Below are 15,199 nucleotides of genomic sequence, written 5' to 3' on the forward strand. Positions count from 1 at the left end.
CCCATTCCCCTTTATGGAGATAATTTACTACTTGGCTACTTACTAATACTTCTCTTAATGAAGATTTTGGGCTACTCTAAGGCCATCTACTGAAATTTGTCAGGATTTGTGACACTGACAAGAAAAAAATTCGAAACCAGTTAGCAAAACTTTCCTGAAGGATAGAAATACCCAAGAACTAACCCTTCCTTCTGACTCCCAGCTTCCTATTATGAAAGATCACAATCTTAGAAATAAATAACATATTCGGTGACAATTAGGTTTCTTCCTGGGAGTTCCTTAGGGACACGTGAGTAACGATGGGGTGTGGATGGTCTGTGTGAGGGGGTGTGGAGACAAAGGTCCTAAGAAGCGAAAAGGTCGCAAGTTCCTAAGAGCCCTCCACTCTGTTCCTGCGGACACCTGGTGTGAGGTTGCTGCCTCCCCAGGGGGGCAGGAAGGGGTGTGACCGCGAGCCCCCAGCGCACGCGGGTACCCACCCCCGCAGCCGGCGCCCGCGGCGCAGCGTGAATGACCGCAGTGGCAGACTGGGTTCGAGAAGGAGCAGAGCGCCGCGCGCGGAGCCAGAGAGGCGGCCGGGCTGCTACCTTGCCTCCGCCGCTCTGTCTTCCCTCCTCCACTCCCTCCGCCCCTCCTCTGGCAGCCGCGCTGCCTGGGAGCCCGGGAAGCCTCTGCTCCCAGCCCGCAGCCCGGGTGCGGGGGCGGCGGGACCGCGGGGACCACAGCCCCAGGGGAGAGGAAGAGGGGGGTCCTGGCCTGGGAAGGCAGAGCTGAGCGCGTGCTTGCGCGTGACTGCGGGGTCTGCACAGCGCTCAGCGCGACCCGGCAAGCCCCAGCCCAGGTCACCGCATCCTGGGGGCCTCCCCGCCTGCGCCCAAGGCGCGCGCGGCACAGCCATGAACACCAACGATGCCAAGGAGTATCTGGCCCGGAGGGAAATCCCTCTGCTTTTCGAGGTAGGATGCTAAGGCTGATCGGGAAGCGGAGGATTGGGAGGACCGGGAGAGTGCATCTCGGGGTTCGGGGTGAGGAAGCCGCGCCCTGTCCCACCTTGTCGACGTGGGGCACAGAAGTGGAGGACTAGCAGAAGCTCGCCCGGGGCTAGCCGCCTTTCCTGGGGGGTGCCAGGGTTCTTATCCGGTGGCCGAGCTCAGAAGCCCGCATCTCCCAGATCAAGTTTCAGTCTTCCAGCGGGTTCTAGAAGCAGGGTGCACTGCTCGGAAGTGGACAGCCAGGGTGGGCTACAGGCAGCAGTGGCCGCGCTCTCTGGAGACCGGGGCCCGGCCAGGTGTGTACACTGGCGCCCAGGAACGAGTTAGGTTTCGAAACTGGGGGGTCAAGAGTCCGAACCCCTCTGTGCGCTGAGAGTCGGGTTCCCCGCGGTGAAAGGGAAGTGTGGATGAAAGCAGCCCTAGCCAGGGACAGCTTGGAGGAGAGGGATGAAGATGCAAAAGCAAATCCAAACCCGTGAATTGTAGGGCTACCTTCAGGGTGGCAGGCAGCCAGAGCTGCTCTGCGCTTTCGGTGAATGAACTCCTGAGCACGTTTCCTGTCGCCTTGGGAGGGAGAGTTCTCTTGGTCGCCTCCCCGGCCGCGGCTTTCGCCACTCGCTCCAACCCACCTAGAGAATGCGGGTCGTAGGGGGAGCGGCAAGGCGGGCGTGTCTCCTGTTGCTCTGTCTTCAGGCCGAATCGCCGCAGCATCTGCACAGGGGCCGGGGCAGTGGGGGTCGGGGTCGGGGTGGGGGTACACTTGGAGAAAGTGGAAGGGGAGGCTTGAGGAACTAAACGAACCTTGGTTAGGTCTGAACCACAGTCTCGGTCGCGGATCGTTTTTGCTTCCTTTTCCTTTTCTCCATATTTGAATTTGAAAGTATTTGCTTAGGTTAAAAAAAGAAGAATGGAACCAAGCCAGGCTTCATAGAGCAAGCCCGGAAAGGGGAAATTCATTCACTGAAAATCCTGCCTCCCATTTCTGAAAGATAATAACTATAGACTTAGTAAACCAAAGGTGATGAGTTGCCCTTTCCTGTTTAAAGGGATTTCTTGTGTTAAAAGAACTTTTAAAACACCACTTGGGAAAAGAATTTTGTCCTGGTTTTTCTGAATCATCTTTAAAATGGGCTGTCATAACAGTTATTTGTTTGTTTATTTATTTATTTTTGGTTCATCTCTGTAAGCCATAGTTTTTAGGTCCATCTGAAGCCACTATTCCAGGTAAACCACTCACTTAGCACAAGCCTGGTATGTGAAGCCCCAAATCTAGTAAGTCTGTTACTCATCCTTGAAAATAATCAGGAGGTGTCCTATAATATAAGGACAGGTCTTGTACTTTTTTTTTTTTACAGAGATAGAGAGCGAGTCAGAGAGAGGGATAGATAGAGACAGGAACGGAGAGAGATGAGAAGCATCAATCATCAGTTTTTCATTGCGACACCTTAGTTGTTCATTGATTGCTTTCTCATATGTGCCTTGACCGTGGGCCTTCAGCAGACCCAGTAACCCCTTGCTCGAACTGGCGACCTCGAGGTCTGGAACCTGGGTCCTCTGCATCCCAGTCCGACGCTGTATCCACTGCGCCACCCCCTGGTCAGGCTGTAGGCTTCTTGTTAAGAGTTTTTCTTTTATCTTTTTTTTAACTTTGAAAAAGTAAATGTGGAGATGAAGAGTTGAAGGTTTTTGTCATATATACTACCATTGAGATCAATTTTATTCCTACATTTATAAAAGAATAACTAGAAACATCTGCAGGAGACTCATCTGATATAAAATGTTTCTTAATAGTACATCTTTTTTTTTTATAAATAAATGTGTGTACTGTTTTTCCTCTTTGGTGGAAAAGCATCTTTGGTGGAAGGTAACCACAGAGAATTTTAATAGTTCATGAAAATCTACACTGTGTATGCAAGTGAATTAGGGCAGGGGTGCTGTTGTTGTTTGGGCATTATGCTTTTTGTTGCTTGTCCTTTCTGCATATGAATGGGATGTTCTAAGATAGTGCACACCCAGAAGAGGAAGTAAACTCACGTAGGACAAATGCAGTCATACATTGTACTTAAATGCAGTCCTGGACAGTGGAAGGTGGAAAGTGAACACTGGTGACCTCCAAAGAATGTGTTGTGCACAGCAGTGAGAGAAGCCTGGCACTTCTCCATGTGATGAGTGTAGACAGCAAAACCAAATGCTTTGAGTTTCCTCAATGGATGTTCTGTCTCAAAACCACAATATAGGTATGCAGAGTTTCTAGGTACCAAAGTTCAACAATTAGGTATATATCAAACAATTAACTCAAAGAGACTGAGTAATAAAGCTTGCTGGTTATCTTGGATCTGCGATGGTAGCTAGCTACTAAAAGAAAGTATTTAAATTATCCATGAAGGAGTAGAACTCATTCCCCACCCCTTCTAAAATCAAACCCTTCGGGGAATCAGTTCTGTTTAAAGAGGTTGGAAATACGTATTTTCTAGTATAAAAACAAAAAACACTTCATTGAGTATGTTTACCCATTATTTTAGGCAATAATAAGGATTAAAAAAATAAAAGACCAAATCTTGAATGATTCATATTGTAGTTGGATTATGCATGGGTCACAGATAATCTGGCATCTTTTTTTCATCCCATATTATATTTTTGTAAGACATAAAGAGAGAACTACATGGGTTTTTGAGTCAGAAACATTGAGTTGGAATCCTGGGCCTATGAGTTTCTATATGAGGAACCTTGATCAGTTTACTGAACTGAGCCCTGATTTTTTTTTTTTTTTTTTTTTTTTTTTGTATTTTTCTGAAGCTGGAAACGGAGAGAGACAGTCAGACAGACTCCCGCATGCGCCTGACGGGGATCCACCCGGCATGCCCACCAGGGACGACGCTCTGCCCACCAGGGGGCGATGCTCTGCCACGACCAGAGCCACTCTAGTGCCTGGGGCAGAGGCCAAGGAGCCATCCCCAGCGCCCGGGCCATCTTTGCTCCAATGGAGCCTTGGCTGCGGGAGGGGAAGAGAGAGACAGAGAGGAAGGAGGGGGGGGGTGGAGAAGCAAATGGGCGCTTCTCCTATGTGCCCTGGCCGGGAATCGAACCAGGGTCCCCCGACCGCCAGGCCGACGCTCTACCGCTGAGCCAACCGGCCAGAGCCGAGCCCTGATTTTTTTAACCTATAAAATGAGAATAATAAGGCTGCATAAGGTTGAGAATGTATTGGATAAGCTAATGTGTGTTTGCCACAGAGTGAGCACTGCCACAGAGTTAACTATATTAACATAGTGGAATGTGGAAAGGTAAACGCAGTGTGTTTGTGTGTGTGTGTGTGTGTCACAGATTTTGACACACAAACTGCATGTGGACGCTGAAGTTAGTTTTTTCCCTCCATCTACAGTTGAACTTTTTTGATTGAGGACTCTAGCCCGCACAATTTAGGGTTTCAGAGAACAAATGTACTTAGGAAGAATTGCTTATCATTTTGAGCAAATTTCACAAGAATAATTTGAAAATGGAACACTGTAATTAAGAAAAATGTAAGCCTTTTAAAAGGTGTTTGTTTGTTTTGTTCATTCATAATATACATCGGTCATAATAATCCCCAATTGTCTTTCCATTAAATACTCTAAAGTCTAAAGCAGGGGTCCCCAAACTTTTTACACAGGGGGCCAGTTCACTGTCCCTCAGACCGTTGGAGGGCCGGATTATATAAAAAAAACTATGAACAAATTCCTATGCATACTGCACATATCTTATTTTAAAGTAAAAAAATAAAACGGGAACAAATACAATATTTAAAATAAAGAGCAAGTAAATTTAAATCAACAAACTGACCAGTATTTCAATGGGAACTGTGTTCCTCTCACTGACCACCAATGAAAGAGGTGCCCCTTCCGGAAGTGCGGAGGGAGCCAGATAAATGGCCTCGGGGGCCGCATGCGGCCCGCGGGCCGTAGTTTGGGGACCCCTGGTCTAAAGGAAAGTATTTTGTACACCAGTCCAGTTCCCAGGAGTTAGCATTTTCAAATTTGTAGCATTTTTAGAAACTAATACATGTGATATACATCAGACACCAGGAACAGAAAAAGCAATACAGGATCATGCTTTTCTCCCCTTGGTAATCTCAGTGGATATTATAGTAACTTATTATAAATCAAATAACACTTTTTTTTGAGTCTCAGACTTCATATTTTGAGTGAAATGTTTTTTCTAATTAGAAAACTGTTCAATATGTACCTACTGTGTGCTAAAGAAACAGTCAGAAGCTGAAGATTGGAAAATAAATAAGACCCGCACTGTGTTGTTGAAAGGTTTATAGTTTAAATAAGGAGACTGACATAAACCAATGATTTCAGTATAAATGACAGGCAAGATTTTTTTCTGGGTACCTGGGAACACAGAAAAAGAATTCCACAGGCCAACCTGAGGGTTCAGGAGACATCTCACAATGATAATAGTATTAACTAAAGCTACCAACAACATTTATTGAGCACTTACTATGTGCCAGGCACTTAATATGTGTTTATAAATATTAAGTTTTTAGTTCTTAAAAAACCATCTTACATAGGTATTGTAACTCCCAATTTACCAGGAAGAAAATGAGGTGCGGAGAGTTTAAGAATGGATAGAAATGAGAACAATAAGGACTGGAGCATTTTTACACACTGCACTTTCCCTCACTTTGACAAAACAGTTCCATTTTAAATGAAATAGTTGCCTGAATTGTTTAAAAAGCAAGGAATGCTGAACTAAATACTAATTGGTCAAGAATTTCAGGGTTTATCTTAATTAATCAGATTCTAATTTCAACTTTGTTTATTAAAAAACAAATGCAAAGAACAAAAACAAGTCAAAATTTAGAGATGGGTCATACATTGTTTTAAGAAAGTTGGTTTTAAAATGTATGTGGGTACATTTTGTTGTGTTTCAGAGCCTTTTGAATGGATTGATGTGTTCTAAGCCTGAAGACCCAGTAGAGTACTTGGAAAGTTGTTTACAGAAAGTAAAGGAACTAGGAGGCTGTGACAAGGTGAAATGGGATACATTTGTCAGCCAGGAAAAGAAGACCTTACCTCCGCTCAATGGAGGACAGTCACGGAGATCTTTCCTGCGAACTGGTAATGTATATGCAGAATAATAGACAATTTTTAGTTATAGCAGTTCTCAATTAAAATATGCCATATAGACTGTAGGCAATGATTTAATGTATTAGGTTTTTAAACTATTGGAAGAATATTTGGCCTTGAAACATGATTCATCTCTTTCCGCTAATTCTAGTCACCTCTATGATAAGATAAACAAAATTGCATACTATTGTCCAGCACTTCACTATAAATGAAGTTTTCTATTACCGACTTCATTATTTTGTGAAATGAATTACATTAGCAAATTACTAATTGTTCTTAAAATTGCAAATAAGACTTTTCCAAATTAATGAGTAGATGACAGACAAAATTGATAGTTACTATCAGCTGGGAAAATATTTGATTTATTAATGTTTCCAAATTCAGAGTTCATATGAATACATCTGCATAAATGCATGTAAAGTTTATATTAATATAACAAGGATTTATTAAGCAGTTGCTGAATGCAATACATTGCATTAGGCATTTGGGTACTATAATAGAAGTAAAAAACATGAAGATGTGTAAGAATTTTAGAAATGGTGCAAAATTAAGAAGTGGAGTTTGCCAAAGGAAATTTGTGGTATTCTGATAGCTTTCTGAAATATGTGCTTATTAAATTATGTGGTTCAGCATTAGCCAATCTGCCTTTGAGGCTCTAGATGAATTTGAGAAGTATAATAGTATAGTACATGCAAAATGGAATCAGTTCCTATCAAAATAAGCAAAATTGATTCTTTCCCAGTAGCCAAGATCATTATATTTTCCCAATTTAAGCCATTATCAAAAACTGTACTATGAAGACTTTCGCTATAAAAACAGAACTTGAAGTGGAGGTCATTCTATTTGCAATAAATACAAAGGAAAATAAATCTTAGTTTATCTTACTTAGTCATGACCCACTTAGATTTTATCTGAATGCAGTGTGGGGAAAAGTCAAATGTGTTAATTTTAAGAAACACGAGCAGAGAGGGAAAGCAGAAATAATACTTGCTCAGAAACATCTCCAGAGAGGAGAAGAATCCTTTCCTGTTGGTGCAGGAATCATAACTATGTAGGTGATTTGGGATTGGGAGCTCAAGATAGCACCTTTAGCCAATTACCGCTGCAGCACACTGTGTAGTAAATTACTGCTTCAGAGAGCAAAATGATGTTTTCATGGATCTAAAGAGAGTTCATACACATTTCCAAAATGGCTAACTTACTTCCCAGGGTGTCATCATACTGGTAGAATCTGTCTCAATGTTAAATATATGCCCCATGCCCTAGTTAAGTCAAGTGAGACAAATATGGGAACTGCTTTCTAAACCTTAAAGCACTAACAAACCTCAGGTATTACTGGATTTACTCTAAGATGTTTTTATGTTTTTAAATTTAAATCTAAGAAGATCTGACATTGTCTTAGTTGAAAAGCTGCTCTCAGACTAGTTATATAAAGTGACGGTTTTGCAAGACAACGAAATCTGTCTCTATTTTATACTGTTACTTAGGTTGATTATACTTGGAAGCCAGACAGGCTAGTATGTAATAGAGAATGGTGGGGACTGTGGTCAAACTTGAGGGCAGAACTGGAGAGAACAGTCATTATCTAAAGGCAAGAAAAAGTTTTGGGGCAATGTCAAGCTAAACAAAGCACATCTATGGGCTCTATTGGGCTCATGGGTGATCAGTTTGTAACTCCTGATCAGGCAGGAGAAGCTAAAACAGGAATGGGAAACATAGATTTAACTTTCATTAGAATTAAAATTATATATTTTAGTCTCCGTGCCTGTAAATACTTTACCAGAATTCCCACTCAGAGACCTTTTAATTAATCATCAAATAGAACCTTTCAATCTACTGTGGTGACAAGAATGTTGTTTCATACTGTTCTTTTTTTACAACATATTTTAAAAGACAGACAATGATTTGTTCATTACTAATAAAATATTATTTAATGAAATACTCTATACCTAGTGCTTGACAGGCTTTAGCTATAATTTATAGGATAGGTTTTAAGTTTAACAAAATTGCTAACTTCACAGTAATTTAAATTTTTATTGATTTATATCAGAGAGAGAGACAAAAGGGGGAGAGAGAGGAAAAGAGAGAGAGTAATATTGATTTGTAGTTCTACTTATTCATGAATTCACTGGTTGATTCTTGTATGTACCCTGGCTGGGGATCTAACCTGCAACTTTGGTGTATCTGGACAATGCTCTAACCAGCTGAGCTACCTGGCCAGGGCTGTAATTTAAAGCATTATAATTATTTCTAGGAATAAAAAGCGATTCGTGCATTCTTGGTAAAATATTGGCATAGCTATGCTAATATGTAATTATGAAAAATTATTCCATGAACTAAAACTTTTTAATCATTTAAGCAAAGTACCTTCCTAAGTAAAAATATGATAAAAGCAAGGATAAATTATTGGTTGACAAGTCTTTAAGGCATTTTACTATAAATGTGAGATGAGCATGGATTTTTTTTTGGTTTTTTTTTCCTTTTTGTATTTTTCTGAAGTAAGAAGCAGGGAGACAGAGAAACAGACTCCTACATATGCCTGACTGGGATCCACCTGGCATGACCACTAGGGGGCGATGCTCTGCCCATCTGAGGCATTGTTCCGTTGCAACTGGAGCCATGCTAGCACCTGAGGTGGAGACCATGGAGCCATCCTCAGCGCCTGGGCCAACTTTGCTCCAATGGAGCCTTGGTTGTGGGAGGGGAAGGGAGAGGTAGAGAGAAAGGATATGGGGAAGGTGGAGAAGTAGATGGGCACTTCTGTGTGCCCTGGCTAGAAATCAAACCCGGGACTTCCACACACAGGGCCGACGCTCTACCACTGAGCAAACTGACCAACACTTGTATTTTTTTGTTTTTGCTACATGTATACAATTCAACAAATAATTGCTAGAGAATAAGTGTTCTAGTCTCATAGCTTCAAATGTACATAGAGCTTCTCTTCTAAACTCATTGTCATCATGTACTCAACATAGCTAAAACCAAACATACAAGCATACCATATTTGATCCAAAACCAGCACTCCTTCTTTTCCTATTTTCATGAAGTCAGTTAGTGAGTCAGTTAAAATACTCATTTATTGAGTACTATGTGTCAAACATTCTTTTAGAACTGAGTTTATAGTCACTAAAAAAGAACAAACATGGCACCTGTCCCCATGGATCTTACAGTCTAGCAATAAAGGCAGGCATTAAAAAAATAATAAGGAGAGACAAGATGGCGATGGAGTAGGCGGACGTACCAACTTCCACCTCCCAGAACCAAAGTGGATTACAAACTAATTTTAAGAACCATCATCTGGAAAAACCAACTTTGGACTAAACTAAGAGGACTCTTCAACCACGGAACACTGAAGAAGCCACACTGAAACTTGTAGGAAAAGCGGAAATGCAGAGAGGGCGGCTCAGCTCCCCAGAGCGAACAGCAGCTGGGAGAAACTCATGTGGCAGGAAGTGAGTTTAGCAGAGAGGGGAGGGTCCTGAGTCCCAGGAACAAAGCCCCAGCCTGCTGCCCCAGAGCCTAGAAGAGGCGTATGGACAGTATTTAGCTGGAAACAAGACAGGATACTGTTTGTGAGAAAGAGACTGATTTCTCAGACCCAGGATTCTTCTTAGAGGGACCGCGCAGAAAACCTCTCTCACAACCACTCACCAGAGGCTCCAGGGGACAGGGAGAGAGTAGAGGACTGGAGTAGCAAGAAGAGAGTGTAATCTAGGAGGCACAGGGAGAAACATTTTGAGGGACAGCCACCTTAACCCCTGGGTCAAGTCACTCCCCAAATCTGAAGTGAATATTTGCAATACCAGCAAAGGGAAGCAGGACACCAGCCAAACAAGCTCTCCTGCGGCACACAGAGCAGTGTTGCTTAGAAGGAGGGAGCTTTCGGGACTATAGTATTGAGTCTTAGGGACTGAGCTGCAGCGCCCCCACACACACGGCTGAGGTCTCGCCTGAGGGCGGGCAACAGCGGGATGTGGAAGCGCGGCTCTGTCGGCAAGGGTGGAAGCTGGCTGGCCGCCACTGAGACCCAGGTGTAAGCTCAATCTTGCCCGGCTGGGGAGGAGGGGATGTGTGAAAGTGGTCAAGCCCAGCTGCAGGTTGCCTGCAATCCAGCCTGTGGGGGAAGTGCAGGAGCCCCGGAAGGGGCAGAGACCCGCCCTTGAGCAAGGGTGCAGGAGCACAGTCCTGTTCCACCTGTGGAACCAAGGCTTGTGGCCTGACTTGGGAGCCGGCTCCTCCTGCTGGGGTAGAGCCAAAAGCACAGAACAGGCAGAGTCCCACTATGGAGTGTGGGCATGCAGTCCCGCCTGGCCTGTGGAGCCAAGGCTTGCAGCCATCCCACGAGTGGGCTCCTCCTGCAAGGGTGGGGTGAAAGCCCGGAATCAGGTGGTGACCTGCAGCTGAGCAAAGGTGCTCACCCCTGCCCTCAGGGCTGAGCATAACGCCACCCGCGGGGGCGGGGCAAAAGCCAAGGCCACATAGACTTGTACACCCGAGCACATGATCACAGCCACTCTCATGAAGGAGAGGCAGAAACCACAGCAACAGCCCCAGTGGGCAGGCACTGGCAACGCCCATACCCAAACGCCCTAGGCAGCAACAGCAAAGGGGTGGCGGGCCTGCTGACAGATCATACCTAGGGAACACAGAAGCCATACCCAGTGGACTCCAGTGGCCAAAAACCTTCTTTTACACAGACAAAATGAGAAGGCAGAGAAATGCAACACAAATGAATCAAGAGAAATCCCCAGAAAAGGACCTGAATGAGTCAGATATAACCAAATTACCAGATGCAGAGTTTAAAATAACGATTGTTAGGATGCTCAAAGATATTAGAACAACAATAGATGGTCATTACAAACACTTAAATAAAGAGATAGCAAATATAAAAAAGGACATTGAAATAATAAAAAAGAATCAGTCAGAAATGACAAATACAATATCAGAAATGAAGAACACAGTGGAAGGAATTAAAAGCAGGATGGATGAAGTGGAGAATTGAATCAGTGAGTTAGAGGACAAGATAAATAAAGGCATGGAAGCAGAGCAGAAAAAAGAAAAGAGACTCAAAAAGTCTGAGGAAACTCTAAGAGAGCTCTGTGACAACATGAAGAGAAATAACATCCGCATTATAAGGGTTCATGAAGAAGAAGAGAAAGAACAAGGGATAGAGACATTGTTCAAACATATCATAGCGGAAAACTTCCCTCAATTAAGGCAGGAAAACATCTCACAAGTTCAAGAAGTACAGAGAAAGTTCCATTAAAGAGAAACAAAGAAATCTACACCAAGACACATCATAATTAAAATAGCCAATGCTAAATGATAAAGAGAAAATATTAAAAGCTTCTAGAGAAAAAAAGACTATCACCTACAAAGGAGCCCCCATAAGGATGACTTCTGACTTCTCAACAGAAACACTTGAAGCCAGAAGGGAATGGCAAGAAATATTCAAAGCAATGCAGAACAAGAGCCTACAACCAAGACTACTTTATCCAGCAAGGCTATCATTTAAAATTGAAGGAGAAATAAAAAGCTTTCCAGACAAAAAAACCCTCAAGGAATTCACTACAACCAAACCAATGCTGCAAGAAATGCTAAGGGGCCTGTTGTAAACAGAGCAAAGGAAAAAGAATATAGCAAAAGAGGAATACAGTTTTAAAGAATAAAATGACAATAAACAATTACATATCAATAATAACCGTAAATATAAATGGATTAAATGATCCGATCAAAAGACATGGGGCACAGGCGCTAGAGTGGCTCTGGTCACAACAGAGCGACGCCCCGGAGGGGCAGAGCATCGCCCCCTGGTGGGCAGAGCGTCGCCCCCTGGTGGGCGTGCCGGGTGGATCCCGGTCGGGCGCATGCGGGAGTCTGTCTGACTGTCTCTCCCCGTTTCCGGCTTCAGAAAAATATAGGAAAAAAAAAAAGACATGGGGCAGCTGTGTGGATAAGAAAACAGAACCTATACATATGGTGTCTACAAGAGACACACTTTAAAACAAAAGATGCACATAGACTGAAGATAAAAGGTTGGAAAAAAATATTTCATGCAAATGGAAATGAAAAAAAAGCTGGGGTAGCAATTCTTATATCAGACAAAGTGGACTTTAAAACAAAGACTATAGTAAGAGATAAAGAAGGTCACTACATAATAAAGGGAGCAATCCAACAGGAAGATATAACCGTTATAAATATGCACCTAATATGGGAGCACCTAAATATATAAAGCAGGCTTTGATGGATTTAAAGAGTGAGATCAGCAGCAATACTATAATAGTAGGGGACTTCAATACCACACTAACATCACTAGATAGATACCAAGAAAAAAAATTAACAAAGAAACAGCAGACTTAAAGAACAGATTAGATCAACTCAATTTAATAGATATCTTCAGAACCTTTCATCCTAATGCAGCAGAATATACATTTTTTTTAAGTGCTCATGGTACATTCTCTAGGATAGAACACATATTAGGGCACAAAAGTGGTCTCAACAAATTTAAGAAGATTGAAATCATATTGAGCACTTTCTTTGATCACAATGGCATGAAACTAGAAATCAATCACAATAGAAAAACTGAAAAATACTCAAACATTTGGAAACTAAATAGCATGTTATTAAATAATAAATGGGTTAACAATGAGATCAAAGAAGAAATTTAAAAATTCCTAGAAACAAACGATAACAAATATACATCAACTCAAAATTTATGGGACACAGCAAAAGCAGTCCTGAGAGGGAAGTTCATAGCATTACAAGCATACCTCAAGAAACTAGAAAAAGCTCAAATAAACAATTTGACCCTGCATCTAAAAGAACTAGAAAAAGAACAGCAAGTAAAGCCCAGAGCTAGTAGAAGGAAGGAAATAATAAAGATCAGAGCAGAAATAAATGACATAGAGGCTAAAGAAACAATGCAGAGGATCAATGAAACCAGGAGTTGGTTCTTTGAAAAGATAAACAAGATCGATGAACCTTTAACCAGACTCACCAAGAAAAAAAGAGAGAGGACTCAAATAAATAAAATTAGAAATGAGAGTGGAAAAATAACAACTGACACAACAGAAATACAAACTATTGTAAGAAAACACTATGAAGAACAGTACGCCAAAAAACTAGACAACCTAGATGAAATGGACAAATTCCTTTAAATGTATAATCTTCCAAAAATCAATTTGGAACAATCAGAAAACCTAAACAGACCAATTACAACAAATGATATTGAAACAGTTATCAAAAGACTCCCAAAAAAGAAAAGTCCTGGGCCTGATGGCTTCACAAGTGAATTTTACCAAATATTCAAAGAAGAACTAATTCCTATCCTTCTCATGCTATTTCAAAAAATTCAAGAGGAAGGAAGACTTCCAAGTTCCTTTTATGAGGCTAGTGTAATTCTGATTCGAAAACCAGTCAAAGACAACACAAAGAAAGAAAATTATAGGCCAATATCTCTGATGAACTTAGATGCTAAAATCCTCAACAAAATATTAGCAAACTGGATCCAGCAATATATGAAAAAATCATACACCATGATCAAGAGGGATTTATTCTTGGGAGGCAAGGCTGGTACAGTATTCGCAAATGAATCAATGTGATTCATCACATAAACAAAAGGAAGGAGAAAAACCACATGATAATTTCAATAGATGCAGAAAAAACATTTGATAAAATCCAGCACCCATTCATGATCAAAACTCTCAGCGATGTTGGAATACAGGGAACATACCTCAACATGATAAAGGCAATCTATGACAAACCCACAGCCAACATCATACATTTTGCTCAATGGGCAAAAATTAAAAGCAATCTTCTTAAGATCAGGAACAAGGCAGGGGTGCCCCCCTTTGACCACTCTTATTCAACATAGTTCTGGAAGTCCTAGCCACAGCAATCAGACAAGAAAAAGAAATAAAAAGCATCCAAATTGGAAAAGAAGAAGTAAAACTATCATTATTTGCAGATTATATGATATTGTATATAGAAAATCCTAAAGTCGCAGTAAAAAAACTACTAGACCTGATAAATAAATTCAGCAAGGTGGCAGGATATAAAATTAATACTCAGAAATCAGAGGCATTTTTATACACTAATAATGAACTGTCAGAAAGAGAAATTAAGGAATCCCCTTTACCATTGCAACAAAAAAAATAAAGTACCTAGAAATAAATTTAACCAGGGAGATTAAAGATGTACTCAGAAAATTATAAAACATTGATAAAAGAAATCAGAGAAGATACAAACAAGTGGATGCATATACCGTGCTCATGATTAGGAAGAATAAACATCATTAAAATGTCTATATTACCCAAAGCAATATATAAATTTATGCAATACTGATTAAAATAGCAATGACTTACTTCAAAGATATAGAACACATATTCCAAAACTTTATATGGAACCAAAAGAGAACACAAATAGCCTCAGCAATCTTGAAAAGGAAGAATAAAGTGGGAGGTATCACACTTCCGGATATCAAGTTATATATACCACAAGGCCATTGTACTCAAAACAGCCTGGTACTGGCATAAGAACAGGCATATAGATCAATGGAACAGAACAGGAACCCAGAAATAAACCCACAACTCTATGGACAACTGATATTTGACAAAGGAGGTAAGAGCATACAATGCAGTAAAGACAGTCTCTTTAATAAATGGTGTTGAGAAAATTGGACAGCTACCTGCAAAAAAATGAAACTAGACCACCAACTTACACCATTCACAAAAATAAACTCAAAATGGATAAAAGACTTAAATGTAAGCCGTGAAGCCATAAGCATCTTAGAAGAAAACATAGGCAGTAAGCTCTCTGACATCTCTTGCAGCAATATATTTGCCGATTTATCTACACGGGCAAGTGAAATAAAAGACAGGATAAACAAATGGGACTATATCAAACTAAAAAGCTTCTGCACAGCTAAAGACAATAGGAACAGAATAAAAAGACAAACTAGGCCTTGGCTGGTTGGCTCAGTGGTAGAGCATCGGCCTGGCGTGCAGGAATCCCAGGTTCTATTCCTGGTCAGGGTACACAGGAGAGGTGCCCATCTGCTTCTCCACTCCTCCTCCGCTCCTTCCTCTCTCTCTCTCT

General features: G+C 41.6%; 1 protein-coding gene across 3 annotated transcripts in view; it reads left to right on the top strand.

Moving 5' to 3' along the window:
- Nucleotides 1-544: 544 nt before the first annotated feature.
- Nucleotides 545-15,199, top strand: part of AK5 (adenylate kinase 5) — a 241,717-nt gene continuing 227,062 nt past the window's right edge. For all 3 annotated transcript variants that reach the window (XM_066376595.1, XM_066376596.1, XM_066376597.1), the window contains exons 1-2: nt 545-956; nt 5,908-6,094. In XM_066376595.1, the coding sequence (XP_066232692.1) occupies nt 897-956; nt 5,908-6,094 (247 nt within the window). In that variant the 5' untranslated portion in view covers nt 545-896. The remainder of the gene's footprint in view (nt 957-5,907; nt 6,095-15,199) is intronic.

This window comes from Saccopteryx leptura, chromosome 3, assembly GCF_036850995.1.
Source record: "Saccopteryx leptura isolate mSacLep1 chromosome 3, mSacLep1_pri_phased_curated, whole genome shotgun sequence".
Classification (NCBI taxonomy): Eukaryota; Metazoa; Chordata; class Mammalia; order Chiroptera; family Emballonuridae; genus Saccopteryx; species Saccopteryx leptura.